The sequence below is a fragment of the Aspergillus vadensis genome (genome assembly GCF_003184925.1).
Source record: "Aspergillus vadensis CBS 113365 unplaced genomic scaffold BO88scaffold_3, whole genome shotgun sequence".
Lineage (NCBI taxonomy): Eukaryota > Fungi > Ascomycota > Eurotiomycetes > Eurotiales > Aspergillaceae > Aspergillus > Aspergillus vadensis.
Genome location: NW_020292041.1, coordinates 534925 through 547285, shown reverse-complemented (window position 1 = coordinate 547285; position 12361 = coordinate 534925). Strand labels below are relative to the sequence as shown.

The 12361-nt window shown below is 51.3% G+C and overlaps 4 protein-coding genes and 1 non-coding gene across 5 annotated transcripts; 3 read left to right on the top strand and 2 right to left on the bottom strand.

The window, feature by feature from the left end:
- Positions 1-38: 38 nt before the first annotated feature.
- BO88DRAFT_381398 (chlorohydrolase family protein) lies at positions 39-1967 on the top strand (the record flags this gene model as incomplete). The annotated part of the gene is made up of 2 exons (XM_025704579.1): positions 39-559; positions 637-1967. The coding sequence occupies exons 1-2, from the start codon at positions 262-264 to the stop codon at positions 1965-1967; spliced, it is 1629 nt and encodes a 542-aa protein (XP_025566433.1). The 5' UTR covers positions 39-261.
- Positions 1968-2046: 79 nt separating this feature from the next.
- Positions 2047-4733, bottom strand: rglA (putative rhamnogalacturonase B). Its single transcript, XM_025704578.1, has 13 exons — positions 4399-4733; positions 4088-4343; positions 3937-4038; positions 3768-3889; positions 3652-3721; positions 3530-3605; positions 3432-3483; positions 3173-3384; positions 2904-3125; positions 2591-2837; positions 2376-2516; positions 2231-2287; positions 2047-2168 (listed from the first exon to the last, which is right to left on the bottom strand). The coding sequence occupies exons 2-13, from the start codon at positions 4341-4343 to the stop codon at positions 2139-2141; spliced, it is 1587 nt and encodes a 528-aa protein (XP_025566432.1). The 5' UTR covers positions 4399-4733; the 3' UTR covers positions 2047-2138.
- A 2340-nt stretch (positions 4734-7073) lies between these two features.
- On the top strand, positions 7074-8816 carry BO88DRAFT_422410 (putative serine peptidase, family S28; the record flags this gene model as incomplete). Its single annotated transcript, XM_025708572.1, has 2 exons — positions 7074-7292; positions 7347-8816. 2 exons carry the CDS (start codon positions 7074-7076, stop codon positions 8814-8816), a joined length of 1689 nt encoding a protein of 562 aa, XP_025566431.1.
- A 549-nt stretch (positions 8817-9365) lies between these two features.
- On the top strand, positions 9366-11471 carry BO88DRAFT_166941 (cytochrome P450). The gene is made up of 4 exons (XM_025701634.1): positions 9366-9994; positions 10055-10715; positions 10770-11036; positions 11089-11471. Exons 1-4 carry the CDS (start codon positions 9545-9547, stop codon positions 11247-11249), a joined length of 1539 nt encoding a protein of 512 aa, XP_025566430.1. The 5' UTR covers positions 9366-9544; the 3' UTR covers positions 11250-11471.
- A 369-nt stretch (positions 11472-11840) lies between these two features.
- BO88DRAFT_t45 lies at positions 11841-11913 on the bottom strand. Its single transcript has one exon. It is a non-coding gene; the product is annotated as a tRNA-Lys (tRNA).
- Positions 11914-12361: the final 448 nt, after the last annotated feature.

Here is a 12361-nt window from a genome sequence, read left to right as displayed (position 1 = left end):
GTTGCATTTCGTCGAGTTTCTCTTCCGGAGTTTTGGACCGCTGGACTTCTAAATCGCCGTCACATAGCTGATTGGTTCCAATTCAGCACTCTTATTTGAGCTGAAGTGCGTGCAGCACCTGCATCACCCCGCGTCAGCTTTCCACTACCCGCGACGCAGATTGGCACATTCCCCACACAAGCTCCTAGCTAGCAGCTGTCAGCCACGAACCTACTTACATACAACACTCTTCTCTGCATCTACTGCAGTAGAACAGCAAATATGTCCCCCGAATATACCCTCTTCGTGGGAACCTTCATCCAACTCCCCCGCTTCAAATCCGACGAGGGCCACAAGCTCGCCATCACCCGCGGCGCGCTCTGGGTGTCTACTGCCGACGGCACAATCGAGGGATTCGACTGGTCCATTGCCAATGACAGGGACTTGAAGAGATTCCTCCGTCACAAGGGGTGGACTGTCGTGGACGACAAGAATGGCCATAAAGGCAAGCACGGGGTGAAAGTGACATTGGTGGTTGCGCGTGAAGAGGAGAATGAGTTCTTCTTCCCTGGGTTCATTGGTAGGCCACTACCCTACACATCCCAACTCCCTTGCATACACCAAGCTGCCAACAATGCTAACAGATGGTAATCATAGATACACACATCCACGCCCCCCAATACCCCAACGCCGGCCTCTTCGGTGACGCCGGCCTCCTCCACTGGCTCCTAAACTACACCTTCCCCATCGAATCCTCCTTCGGCAGCACCAAATTCCCCTCCATCCCTCCTCCCAACGCCTACCGCGTCTACAACCAAGTCATCGCTCGCACCCTCGCAAATGGCACCACCTGCGCCTCCTACTTCGCTACCATCCACGTCCCCGCCACCAACCTCCTCGCCTCCCTCTGCCTCGCCCGCGGCCAACGCGCCCTCATCGGCCGCGTCTGCATGGACCGTCCCGAGCAATGCCCCGAGTACCTTCGCGACGAGTCCCCCGACATCGCCATCGACAAGACCCAAGCCAGTATCGACCACATTCACACCATTGACCCTGAGGGCGCCCTCATCAAACCCATCGTGACCCCGCGCTTCGCCCCCTCATGTACCCCGCGCTCGCTGGGGAAGTTATCCAAGCTCGCGGCGAGCTACTCGCCCCCGCTACACATCCAAACGCATCTGGCTGAGAACCTGGATGAGTTGAAACTCGTGCACGATCTCTATCCAGAAGCAAGGGATTACACCTCCGTGTATAACTACTTCAAATTGCTGACTCCACGGACGATCCTCGCGCACTGTGTACATCTCTCTGATGACGAGCGCACCATGATCGCTGATAACAAGGCGAAGCTCTCCCACTGCCCGGCGTCCAACTCCGCCCTCGGCTCGGGAATCTGCGAAGTCCGCAAGGCCATCGACTCCGGCATCACGGTGGGACTAGGGACAGACGTAAGCGGTGGATACAGTCCCAGCATACTGGAAACAGTTCGCCAGGCGTGCTTAGTATCGAGATTACTTCCTCATATGTCTGGAACTTCTGAAGGACGAAATAAGGATAATAACGGAGTACCGAGAGAGGTCCTCTCCATTGAAGAAGCACTCTACCTCGCCACACGCGGAGGCGCAGCGGTGGTCGACATGGCGGACCAAATCGGCGGTTTTGATCAGGGGATGGTATGGGATGCGCAGATGGTGAAGCTGGGGAAGTTTAATCCTGCGGGGAGGTGGGGGAAGACGGGTGGGGTGGAGACTGCGGTGGATGTGTTTGATGAGGGGCAGGAGTGGGAGGAGAAGGTTCATAAGTGGGTGTGGAATGGGGATAGTCGGAATGTGAGGATGGTGTGGGTTGGAGGGAAACTGGTGCATCGGGTTCGGGAAGAGGGAGAGGATAGGAGGGAGGGTGGGGGGTGGATGAGGTGGGTGATTGGGGCGGTTGGGGTTGGTGTTGTTGGGTGGGCGGTTGTTAGGAGGTTGGGGGGTGGTAGATGATCAGTGTAATGGATCTTGGATTGGCGTTAATACATGGCTATATTATAGATGAAGGTGTGGGTATGTTATTTTGTTGGTTAGACTAGAATATATAATCAATGGTCCACAAATATCCCGATATAGAGCCACTATCAACACTGCATCAACCTATACTCATACTAGATACCATCCTCACTGAAACAGCTCCACACAATCAAAGATCTAGTAAAACACTCATCAGTCAAACCCATCATCTTGTCATCTCACATTAAGGAAAAACTTACAAAATTCGGGCTCAAAAACTCATCCCCCGAACTCCCCGAGATAACACTAATCGTGATCTACACTCATCAGCACATCACGCCACAACTTCACTCACAACATATATCTAAGTAGTAAGTAGGTAGGGTAAGGTAGTAGTAAGCATACCGTATTCTCCCCCTCGACAATCGTCCCCTCCGGAACCGAAACATCATACACCTCGCCGTAGCCTCTATACGCGCCACGAGTCACGCCACGGGAGTTCAGGTTCGTCGGTGCGGATGGCGCTGAGCCTTCGTAGTCGTTTATCTATTTTTATTCCTTTAGTTCATGCTTATCGCAGAGAAAGGGGGAGTGACGGAGTGAGGTAGGTAGGTAATTACCGTCGCTTGAGGACGTCCACCCGCGAACGACAGCGTAGTTCCGATACGCAGCGTCGCTGCACCGGTTTGGTCGGATGTCGCGGTGAATTTGATAGTTACTGGATTGTTGACGGACTTGAAGACGGCCATGGGGAAGTCAGTTAGCGAGGAGCTGCCGACGGTGTAGGTTAGGGGACCCCAGTCGGACATTCTGGAGTCGGAGGGGTGCATGCGGAGTTGGTTTTCTGCGTTGCGGAAGCCGGTTGGTCTGTTTCATTAATTAGTATATTAGATGTGTATGTGATGCGGGTGGTTAGATTGGGGGGTGACTTACTGTCCGTCCCAATCGCCGATCTTGAAGATGGTCGTTCCTGTTTTGACGGAGCCGGATATGTTCTTGGTTGTGGTCGAGCCGGCGCTGACCGTCACTTCGCTGGTGGCGACGACGTACTCGCCTTGGTAGTAGACCATGGTGTATGTTCCGGGCTTCATGGCGGGCGAGGTGAAGCTGCCGGAGGAGGATGTGTAGGTCCAGTATTGGGCGTCGTCGTTGTACCTGTCCGGTTAGCTGGGTCGGTTGGTCGGGTGGGTGAGGGGACATACCAGTGAACGACCCAGTCGAAGCTCGAGTCAGCGCCTGACGCGGTTCCCGATACGGTTCCCCTGTCTGCTTCGGCGACGTAGCCTTCGATGTCGAGGTCTGCGAAGAAGGACGTGTCGATGTCGGTGCTGGGGGTGCCGCTGCGGCTGAAGTACATCGAGTACGGTCCGTGAAGACCCATGCGGTAGGACTCGGTTTGGACATGACCCGAGTTCTGTTTTGTCAGTAGCTGCGGGTGCAGGTTTGGAGTAGGATACGTACCATGTACCAGTAGAGAGAGTTGTAGTCGCCTCCGTTGTTGGAGTTGATGTCCCTGAAGCTGTGAGTAATTGTCCTTGCGATAGATGGTTTGTACTTACCTGTGGAATGGGCCACCGGAAGAGGTTTCGTATTGGTTGAGGATCATGCAGACGCGGTGCTCGTCGCCCGCAATGCCTTAACTGGTCAGCAAAAGCCGTGTAGATAGTTCAACATCTCTTACAGTGTCTTTGATCGTCAATGAAGCGCTGGCTGGAATAGAACTTGCTACGAGTTTCCCCATCGACGAGGAACTGCCGTGGAATTAGCAACGCCTGCGAAAGTATTCAAGAGACATACCACGTCAGATCCTTCAATGGCCTCCCCACCAGCAGTGTTGGACACATCGCCGAACGGCTCCTCGTTGGGGAGTTCATCCGGGTTGAGTCGAGCAATGAATCGCAATTCACCGATAGATGGCTCTGGCGGTTGTTAGAGACCAGAAAGGACAATCCGACGAAAGACCTACCCTCTGTAATATAGGTGGCCATATGAATGATAGGATCACCATCATGGACAACCATATACTGGGTCAATGTGTCCGTTTCACAGGTCACCTTGATATAGTCGCCTGCCGTAATCAGCTTGTCACTTCCTATTCCTGGGTAGGTTCAACTTACCACTCTTGGTAGCAGACACTGTGGCAGTTCCAAGACCGGAACCAATATGGCTGCCCTTGCCGGAATACTGTAGCTCTGTGCCATAATGCACAATAGAGGTAATATCGCAGCTTCCACGGTCCACAGTAAATACCAGCGAGTTGGGAGAATTGGCGTTGATGACATAGGAATCATCGCTGGTTGTTATGCCAAAGTCTGCATTGACGACCCCAGCTGCAAGCGAGAGAAGCGACAGGAGCGATGTTCTGGACAACATCTTGGCGTTTGACAATGTCAGATCAAAGTATATTTCTTGTTAGTTGCGAGCTTACACCTTAAATAACTGGTTCCAGCAGGAGCACTGCCGAACCCTGAGTACCGATGGAGCCAGAGCCGTCAAGCTAGCGATGCCTCATGCACAACCCCTGGTCTAAAGTCTTGGACAATGAGTAGCTTCCACCAATGGCTGACTTGGCTCTTTCTGCGGCAGACAAAGCATCAGACTTCGATGACGAATTTTCTATTTTGAATGCCATGCATATTCCGGGGTGACCAATATAACATCCTTCCTTGTGATCCCGGTTTCTTTCGGCATACTATGCGAAGAGAGAAGCTTCATGTCAAGACTCCGATTGAGTCTTGAAGGGACAGCGAGTGTTCATGATGGTGTCGATCATTTACCCAAATAATCACTTTGACGGGCGTCGGACCCCATCTATGTCTTGGCCAGACTCTTCAGTGGTGGACGGACTCGTTTCTTGGCTGGCGGACGGAGGGAGCTCCGCGCGATATCACCTGGTGTGACTGTTTAGCACAAGCGCAATCCACGAGTCAGAAGTGTCAATTTCATGTTAAGCCCTCGCCTTCTGTGAGCTTTCTCCTCATTTTAATATATTCTTCGCCAAATCTAGACGGCAATATGGAAAGCATCCGCACGTGGAAAAGGCCTTTATGTCCTTTGGATGTGTACTCGCTCCGCTAATTGCCAAGAGCTCAAGCTGATGCTGAAACGCACCATATGATGTCCGAGACAGCACCGGTGGACCGTACCTCGTCCCGAGCAACGCCGATCTTCTTAAGCGACATTTGCAGGATGTCTGGTAGCGTTATGCTGTCGTGTTCTTAACGTCCTTATCCAGTAACGACTGTTTCGTGTAGAAATCCATCCGGTTGTGGGTTATGTCTGTTTGGAATATTGGTAGATGTCAAGCCATGGTGTTCAAACAACCAGGCAAGCAGCTTGGTCCTTTCTGATAGAACAGGGATTATTCTAGACGATGCTATAGCTGTATTTCTCGAGCTGTTGTAGACCAAAGCACCGTCACATAGCCTTGCCAACGATGAAATACAGTATGGGTATGAACGACTTTGATGAGATGCATAACACGTTGATAATATAACCTTAATTTGGGCTGTACCGGCTTATAGCTGCAAGGATGGGACTGACGCAAGGGCTTATGATACTTTTGCTAAATGCTGTGATGATCTTGGGACCCAGTTAGTTAGTCAATGGAGAAACTGGAGACAGAAATGAATGACTTTAGTCACAGCCTCATCGCGGCAAAGGTCTTACAAGAGATCCCACGGTCCCTGAAGCTGCAGTCTTCAGTAGATCATCCGAGATCCTCGTTGATGGAGACAATCGGCCCACCTGTCAAAATAGATACAAGAGCATGGGTCGGGAAATGCCGACGGCATGAGGATTTCCGAACGCAAGAAAGGAGGAATGCAAGGAAATGCAAAACAAACACCGAACCGAGCCAGACTCGCCGCCCGAAACTAGACCATCATTCCGGCCACTCTCGGCATTCTTCTTTACATTTCCATTAGATCTCGGCAAAATTGCTGCATGGGTGTATACGATTGATCCCCAGTTGCTAATATGAAGCTGCAGTACGATTGATCGCATTCGATCGTGTCTATACTCACGATGAGAGTCCTTGCAAGGCAGATTATAGCTACGAGTTCGAGGGTGGAGGCATGCTGGTGGCTCATACAATCCAAACTTTCAGTTGCAGTGTTCAGGAGTTTCTTTACGGCCAAATCTTCGGTTCATATCCCACCAGTTTCTGGGCCCTGACTAACCCTTCAATCGTCTTCTATTATTCCCGTCGACGCTACTCGAAGGCTGCTGAGATAGCAAAACTGACGAGACTGAGAATCCCGTGCACACAGATTGTTTTCATCTAGGTTCATATCCAGAACACCTACTCATACCCCTGTATTTGTCTCAGTCAACTATTACGCTTCATTTCGGCAAATCCCCTCGGTCTCACAGCCCCTTGCTTCAGTATGCAGCGCAATCCTCGTGGCGAAGGGGAGACAGAAACTGGGAGCAGTAACCCTAAATATTGAACTACTGCAGAGTTAATCGGATTCTTTTAATAAAACGAAGCCCAGCCTAGGACCGCGGAGGCAAAGGCGAATGGTGGCGATAAATATGGCGCACGCATCAATACCGAATGGGGGCTGGGTCCGGACCCTGCAGACGCATTCCCAACTATCCTGCGCTGCACAGATGATCGACAGGGCATCTTCGGCAAGCGGAAGGAACCCCGCAAAAGCTACGCATTGCCATTGCTCAGGAACCCACTAATCAAGACACAGACATGTGGCTTTTGCTGCCCGTGCGCTTTGAAGCCACAGCCCGACGGAGGCATCAACCCTGATGCGTCTGTTGATTGTTATGGTCTTGTCCAACATAACAGGGATTTCTGGCCGCACACGATGCCCAGCAGCCCACCATATCTCGGCTGAGCATGTTGACATGGGTTGAAATTAGTTTCCGTAGGCAGAAGTCCACTAGAGTGAATTTACTGTATGACAGACATTCGTGACCGAAACCGTCTCATTCACTGTCTACCATTGTAGTTATGTTTTGTACATAAGACACAAAAGGAATGCCTTCAATCATGGCAAGAGGGGATTTTAGGAATTTGTGTGTTACTGCCCTCTTCCTTTGCTCTGAACCTTCTCCCCTTGTATACACTGTCCCATGAAGGCCCATATGCCTTCATACGCCACCACAATAGCAGCCATCGGGGCTTTCCTGCTCTTGCGGCCCGTTATGGGCTCGGGGCAGAAAAAGACCCCCTTTGGATGGGGTACTCAGTCGCTTGCTCACTTTGGTATTGACCCAGACCTGAGGACACACAATGAGCAGAACCTCAATACTCTCGTTTCACACTCAGCGATGGCCGTTGCGTTGGAGACTGAATATGTCACCGTATGAAAAGCACCAGCCTGGCTCTATGTTCCTATCACTGATCACGATACTCAGATTCCTCTTGACCATGACAACGCATCGGCTGGCACTTATCAAAATCGGTTCTGGGTCAGCGATGAATTCTATGAGCCAGGCAGTCCGATATTCGTGTACGATACAGGGGAGTCGGATGGCGCATCGATAGCCTCGGCCTACCTCACTTCCACCCTTTCCTTCTTTAGAGAATTCTTAATAGAGTTCAACGCCATGGGAATCGCTTGGGAGCACAGATACTATGGAAACTCGACTCCGGCTCCCATATCCTATGAATCTCCACCCGAGACCTACCAATACCTCACGACTAAGCAGGCGCTCGCGGATCTCCCATACTTTGCGAGTAACTTCAGCCGCGAGAAGTATCCGGACGTGGACCTGACACCGCAGGGCACACCGTGGATCATGGTTGGCGGCTCGTACGCTGGGAACCGTGCTGCATTAACTCGCAACGAGTACCCAGAGACCATATTCGCAGCCTATTCCTCATCGGCTCCGGTGGAAGCACGGGTCAATATGAGCGTGTATTATGACCAGGTCTACCGCGGCATGGTTGCCGATGGATGGACCAACTGCTCGGCAGATATTCACGCTGCTCTGGAATACATCGACGATCAACTATCGGACGAAGATACAGCTACCTCAATCAAGCAACTCTTCTTCGGACCTGGCGCCGAAGCCAACTCCAACGGTGATTTCACTGGAGCGCTAACCGCCATCTACAGCTACTTCCAGAGCTATGGTATGGCGGGAGGTATTGGAGGTCTAGGCGCATTCTGCGAGTATCTCGAAGTTGACCCCAAGACGAACGGGACTACTGGGCCGGATGGTCTTGCCCCTACGTATGGTGGCCAGTATGTCGCGGAACGATGGGCAGCATGGCCCACCTTCCTCGAGCTGGTCAATCTGAATATGGGGACCAACTGCGGACCTCAGAACGCTTCTCAGCCAATTGACTGTGATTTTTCCAAGCCATACGGGGATCCCGCGACCATCACCTGGACTTGGCAATACTGCAGCGAATGGGGATTCTTCCAAGCGAACAACGAAGGGCCACACTCGCTGGCATCGCGATACCAGTCGGTGGAATACCAGCAAGAAGTATGTAACCGACAGTTTCCCGATGCGGTGGAGAAAGGACTGTTGCCTCCGTCACCGCGGGCGGATGAGGTCAACCAAGAGTTTGGAGGATGGAAGATCCGGCCGTCCAATGTTTACTTCAGCGGAGGAGAATTCGATCCGTGGCGGTCATTATCCATTCTGTCTACGGACGATATCGCACCTCAGGGGGTGGAGTTTACGAGCGCGATCCCAGCATGCGGGGTGCAGACCAACGAAGACACGGTCTTTGGATACGTCATGAAGGACTCGGAACATTGCTTTGACTTTCAGGCCACGCCGACCGTGGGGAAATTGTCACGCGGCATCTTCACATCCGCCTTGTTGCAATGGCTTGAATGTTTTGGCCAGAATTCCAGTCAAACCAGGTGATTTGAGGGCTAGGGGGGGAGGGTGTTCGGATTTGCTGGAGCCTAGAGCCTGAAGCCTGGATAAAGAAGAGATGACGAGGTTGACCGTGGGGTGGATCCCGAGATGCTACATAGTACTTTAAAAAAAAAGTACACGCGAGCAAACATAAGTCGATGCAAGAGAAGCCTCGGAGGTTTTAGATCAGCGGTTGGAATTAGCGTCATGTCCAAAATCCTGCGACGCAACCGCCGCTTTTCCCTTTTGGGAGATGCTTGCGATGTTTCCGAGTGCCGAAAGCATCTGGAATCGGAAATGACCCCTCGCAAGGTTGGCTTTTCCAATCAGTTCCAGCCCATTGCCGCTTCTGACTTTGTTGCATCGCTGGAACCATCCATCCCTTCCCGTTCTCCCTTTCCTCGCCTACTGACTGACTGTGTGGCTATGGAGGCGGGGATTCCCCATTCCTTCATTTCACATGGGGCCTCACGACCGAGGAGTTTGGAACCAACCCTTCTTCGCCAAGTGAATCTTGGTCTAATACTCTCCTTGCGGGGTGAACTAGGACAAAGTATATAAGGGTCTGTGGTCGGAACCGGACTGCCCCTGTCGATTATCATACCTCTTTGTACATAACATTCACTCTAAAGTTATTTATCTCTCATCTCACATTCCTCAAATCACCCCTTTCCTCTTCTCAATCTACTATCTAGATTTCATCCCCGCACTATTAGACTACCCGCAGTTGCGTCATGTTGGCTCCTGCGATTGTCTTTCTGGGTGCCATCTACTTAACCTTTCGCATCCTGGGCTCCCTCCATCAGGCTTACCACCATCGCAAGAAGTCCAAAGCTCTAGGCTGCCAGCCCCCTAGATCCGTCGATACCGGTATCCTCGGTATCACTGGCTTCTATCGCATTGCAAAGGCGGCTAGGGAGAAACGATGGGTTGAATACATTGCCGATCACTACCAGACGAGTGGTCCGACCTTCCGTCAGCAGGCCTTGGGAGGACTCATGGTCACCAACACCGTCGAGCCAGAGAACATCAAGGCACTGTTGGCTACTCAGTTCCAGGATTTTGGTCTCGGAACCCGGCATCGCGAGTTCTACCCGTTGCTTGGAAATGGTATCTTCACCTTGGATGGGCCGGGCTGGTCTCATGCGCGTGGCATGCTGAGGCCGCAGTTCACCCGCGATCAGGTCTGATAATCCTACTAATCTACCATCAATGAGAACGTACTGACGAATGAGAGCGTCTAGGTTGCTGATCTCGACCTTATGGATGGTCACGTCACCAAAATGATGGACTTGATCCCAAAGGATGGCTCTAGTTTCGACATCCAGCGCCTCTTCTTCCTCTTGACCATCGACTCGGCTACACATTTCCTGTTTGGTGAATCCGTCGGATCCATGCGCACATCCGCAGAGTCGAGTCTACTAGAGAAGTCCGCCGTTGGAAACGCCCAAGGGTTTGCTGAGGCGTTCAACCGGGCCCAAGAATACCTGGCAGCGAGATCCAGAGCCATGGCATTCTACTGGCTCGTTAACCCCAAGGAGTTCCGTGAAGCGAACCAGCTTGTGCACGAGGTGGTTGACCACTATGTGCGCTTGGCTCTCGAGGCAAAGCGTCACCCCGAAAAGAAAGAGTCGGGCAGGTACATCTTCGCAGAGGCCTTGGCGGAGGATACTGATGACCCGAGAGTGATCCGTGACAACATGCTCAACATCCTCCTGGCTGGCCGCGACACCACTGCCAGTCTGCTCAGCTCGGCCTTTTTCTACCTAGCACGTCATCCTAATGTCTGGACCAAACTTCGCCAGACCATCGTCGACGAGTTTGGAGACGCTAAACACCCCAACGGAAAGATCACGCATGCTAGACTGAAGGATACACCGTACTTGCGCTATTTCTTGAACGAAGGTGAGCAATACCCCCAACCCTGCCTCACTCCCAAATATCTTCTAACAAGACCAGTCCTCCGTCTCCTTCCTCCAGTGCCTCTAAACTTCCGTGTCGCCGCCAAAGATACTTCCTTGCCATCGGGTGGTGGGCCCGACGGGAAGGCCCCGGTCTACATCCGCAAGGGAGAGCTTGTGTCGTACAGCGTATATGCAATGCACCGTCGCACCGACTTATACGGCCCGGATGCCCATGCTTTCCGACCCGAGCGTTGGGAAGAGAACAGCAAGCGGGGTTGGGAATATCTTCCATTCAACGGGGGTCCACGCATCTGTCTTGGACGTAAGTTGCCCTACATATATGCCACAGTCACATTACTAACAGTCTCTTCCAGAGCAATACGCACTCACTGAAGCCAGCTACACCATGGTCAAGCTGCTACAGCGGTATAACAGAATTGAGAATGCCGACCCTGATATGGTGGAGCCGATCATCAATTCCAGTCTCACGCTGTCGCATGACCGTGGTGTCCATATTCGGTTGTTTTCTTCGTGATTTGCCAGTACTGGTGGGATGTTGATTACACCACTGATTGTTCAAGCCGCCGGATGGCTACGACTTCTTTGCATTATGATGAGCTACACTTTTCATGCCCCGGGACATTCCCAGAAATGACTACATATACTAGCCTGGATAATTTAATATGATAAGATTTTACACTACATACATCTTGAAGTGCTATTTCCAGTAGGTAGGTGGTACTGTGGCGGAGACAGCAAAGCAACGTTGATACATAAAACTATATCTTCCATATACTTGAGTATCCTAGGTCGTCAAAATATAGCAGTTATAATCATATGCTATGATCAACTTACCAATCCTCACCTCATAGTAGTCTTGTTCTATAAATTGAAATAATCGTAACAACACAAGATACAATACATTGGCTAGTACACACATTGGTAAGTACTAGTCAGAAAGGAACGACGACTTCTTGCAATGGATAAAATTATGATTATAGCGGGATTTAAACCCGTGGCTACCTACCGAATAGAATCCTCCCCCAAAGATCCACCCATCTTTCTTACCATTTCACTCACCACCACCACCACCACCAACCACAACGGTGGAAAAAGCAAAAATGAAAGCCCAACGCGGGGCTCGAACCCGCAGCCTTGAGATTAAGAGTCTCACGCTCTACCGATTGAGCTAGCCGGGCTAGTTCGGTGAAAGCTGTAGTATACTTACGCAAAATATTCTTGCTTTTTCCTAACGGCGTACGCGCATTAATTCCAGCCACAGCAATCTGTGGCTATGTAGTATGTGGCTGGTAAGTATGCGTGCTGAGTCAGCTAATTTCGGCGGCGCAATTCCCTCCACCGAGATTCAACCTATCGCCATTGTTGACGTTGTCTCCAGTTCCATATCTGCTGTGTCAAGTGGACTCTTGAATTTTGAGATCCTTATAACTTGATCAAATCCACGACTCATAAAGAGACGTACTTCACTCTTACTCATACGCGCATTCATAGTCCAGCTTGTCAATTACTTACTTGGACTGGATACACGTGCTGGCCTATCAGCTGACGATTGCTGGAACTTCCCTTCACCTTATAAATTGCGCTGGATTCTCAAATCTAGCTTTACTATAAATCACTATCGCCAAC

Bases quoted from the DNA above. Each gene is read 5' to 3' on its own strand.
- rglA (XM_025704578.1), bottom strand. From the start codon at position 4,343: ATGTTGTCCAGAACATCGCTCCTGTCGCTTCTCTCGCTTGCAGCTGGG. The intron at 3,126-3,172 runs GTATGTCCCCTC...CTAACCGGACAG, and splicing joins TTCGACTGGGTCGTTCACTG to GTACAACGACGACGCCCAAT. The intron at 2,517-2,590 runs GTAATTACCTAC...GAATAAAAATAG, and splicing joins GTGGACGTCCTCAAGCGACG to ATAAACGACTACGAAGGCTC.
- BO88DRAFT_166941 (XM_025701634.1), top strand. From the start codon at position 9,545: ATGTTGGCTCCTGCGATTGTCTTTCTGGGTGCCATCTACTTAACCTTT. The intron at 10,716-10,769 runs GTGAGCAATACC...TAACAAGACCAG, and splicing joins GCGCTATTTCTTGAACGAAG to TCCTCCGTCTCCTTCCTCCA. The intron at 11,037-11,088 runs GTAAGTTGCCCT...AGTCTCTTCCAG, and splicing joins TCCACGCATCTGTCTTGGAC to AGCAATACGCACTCACTGAA.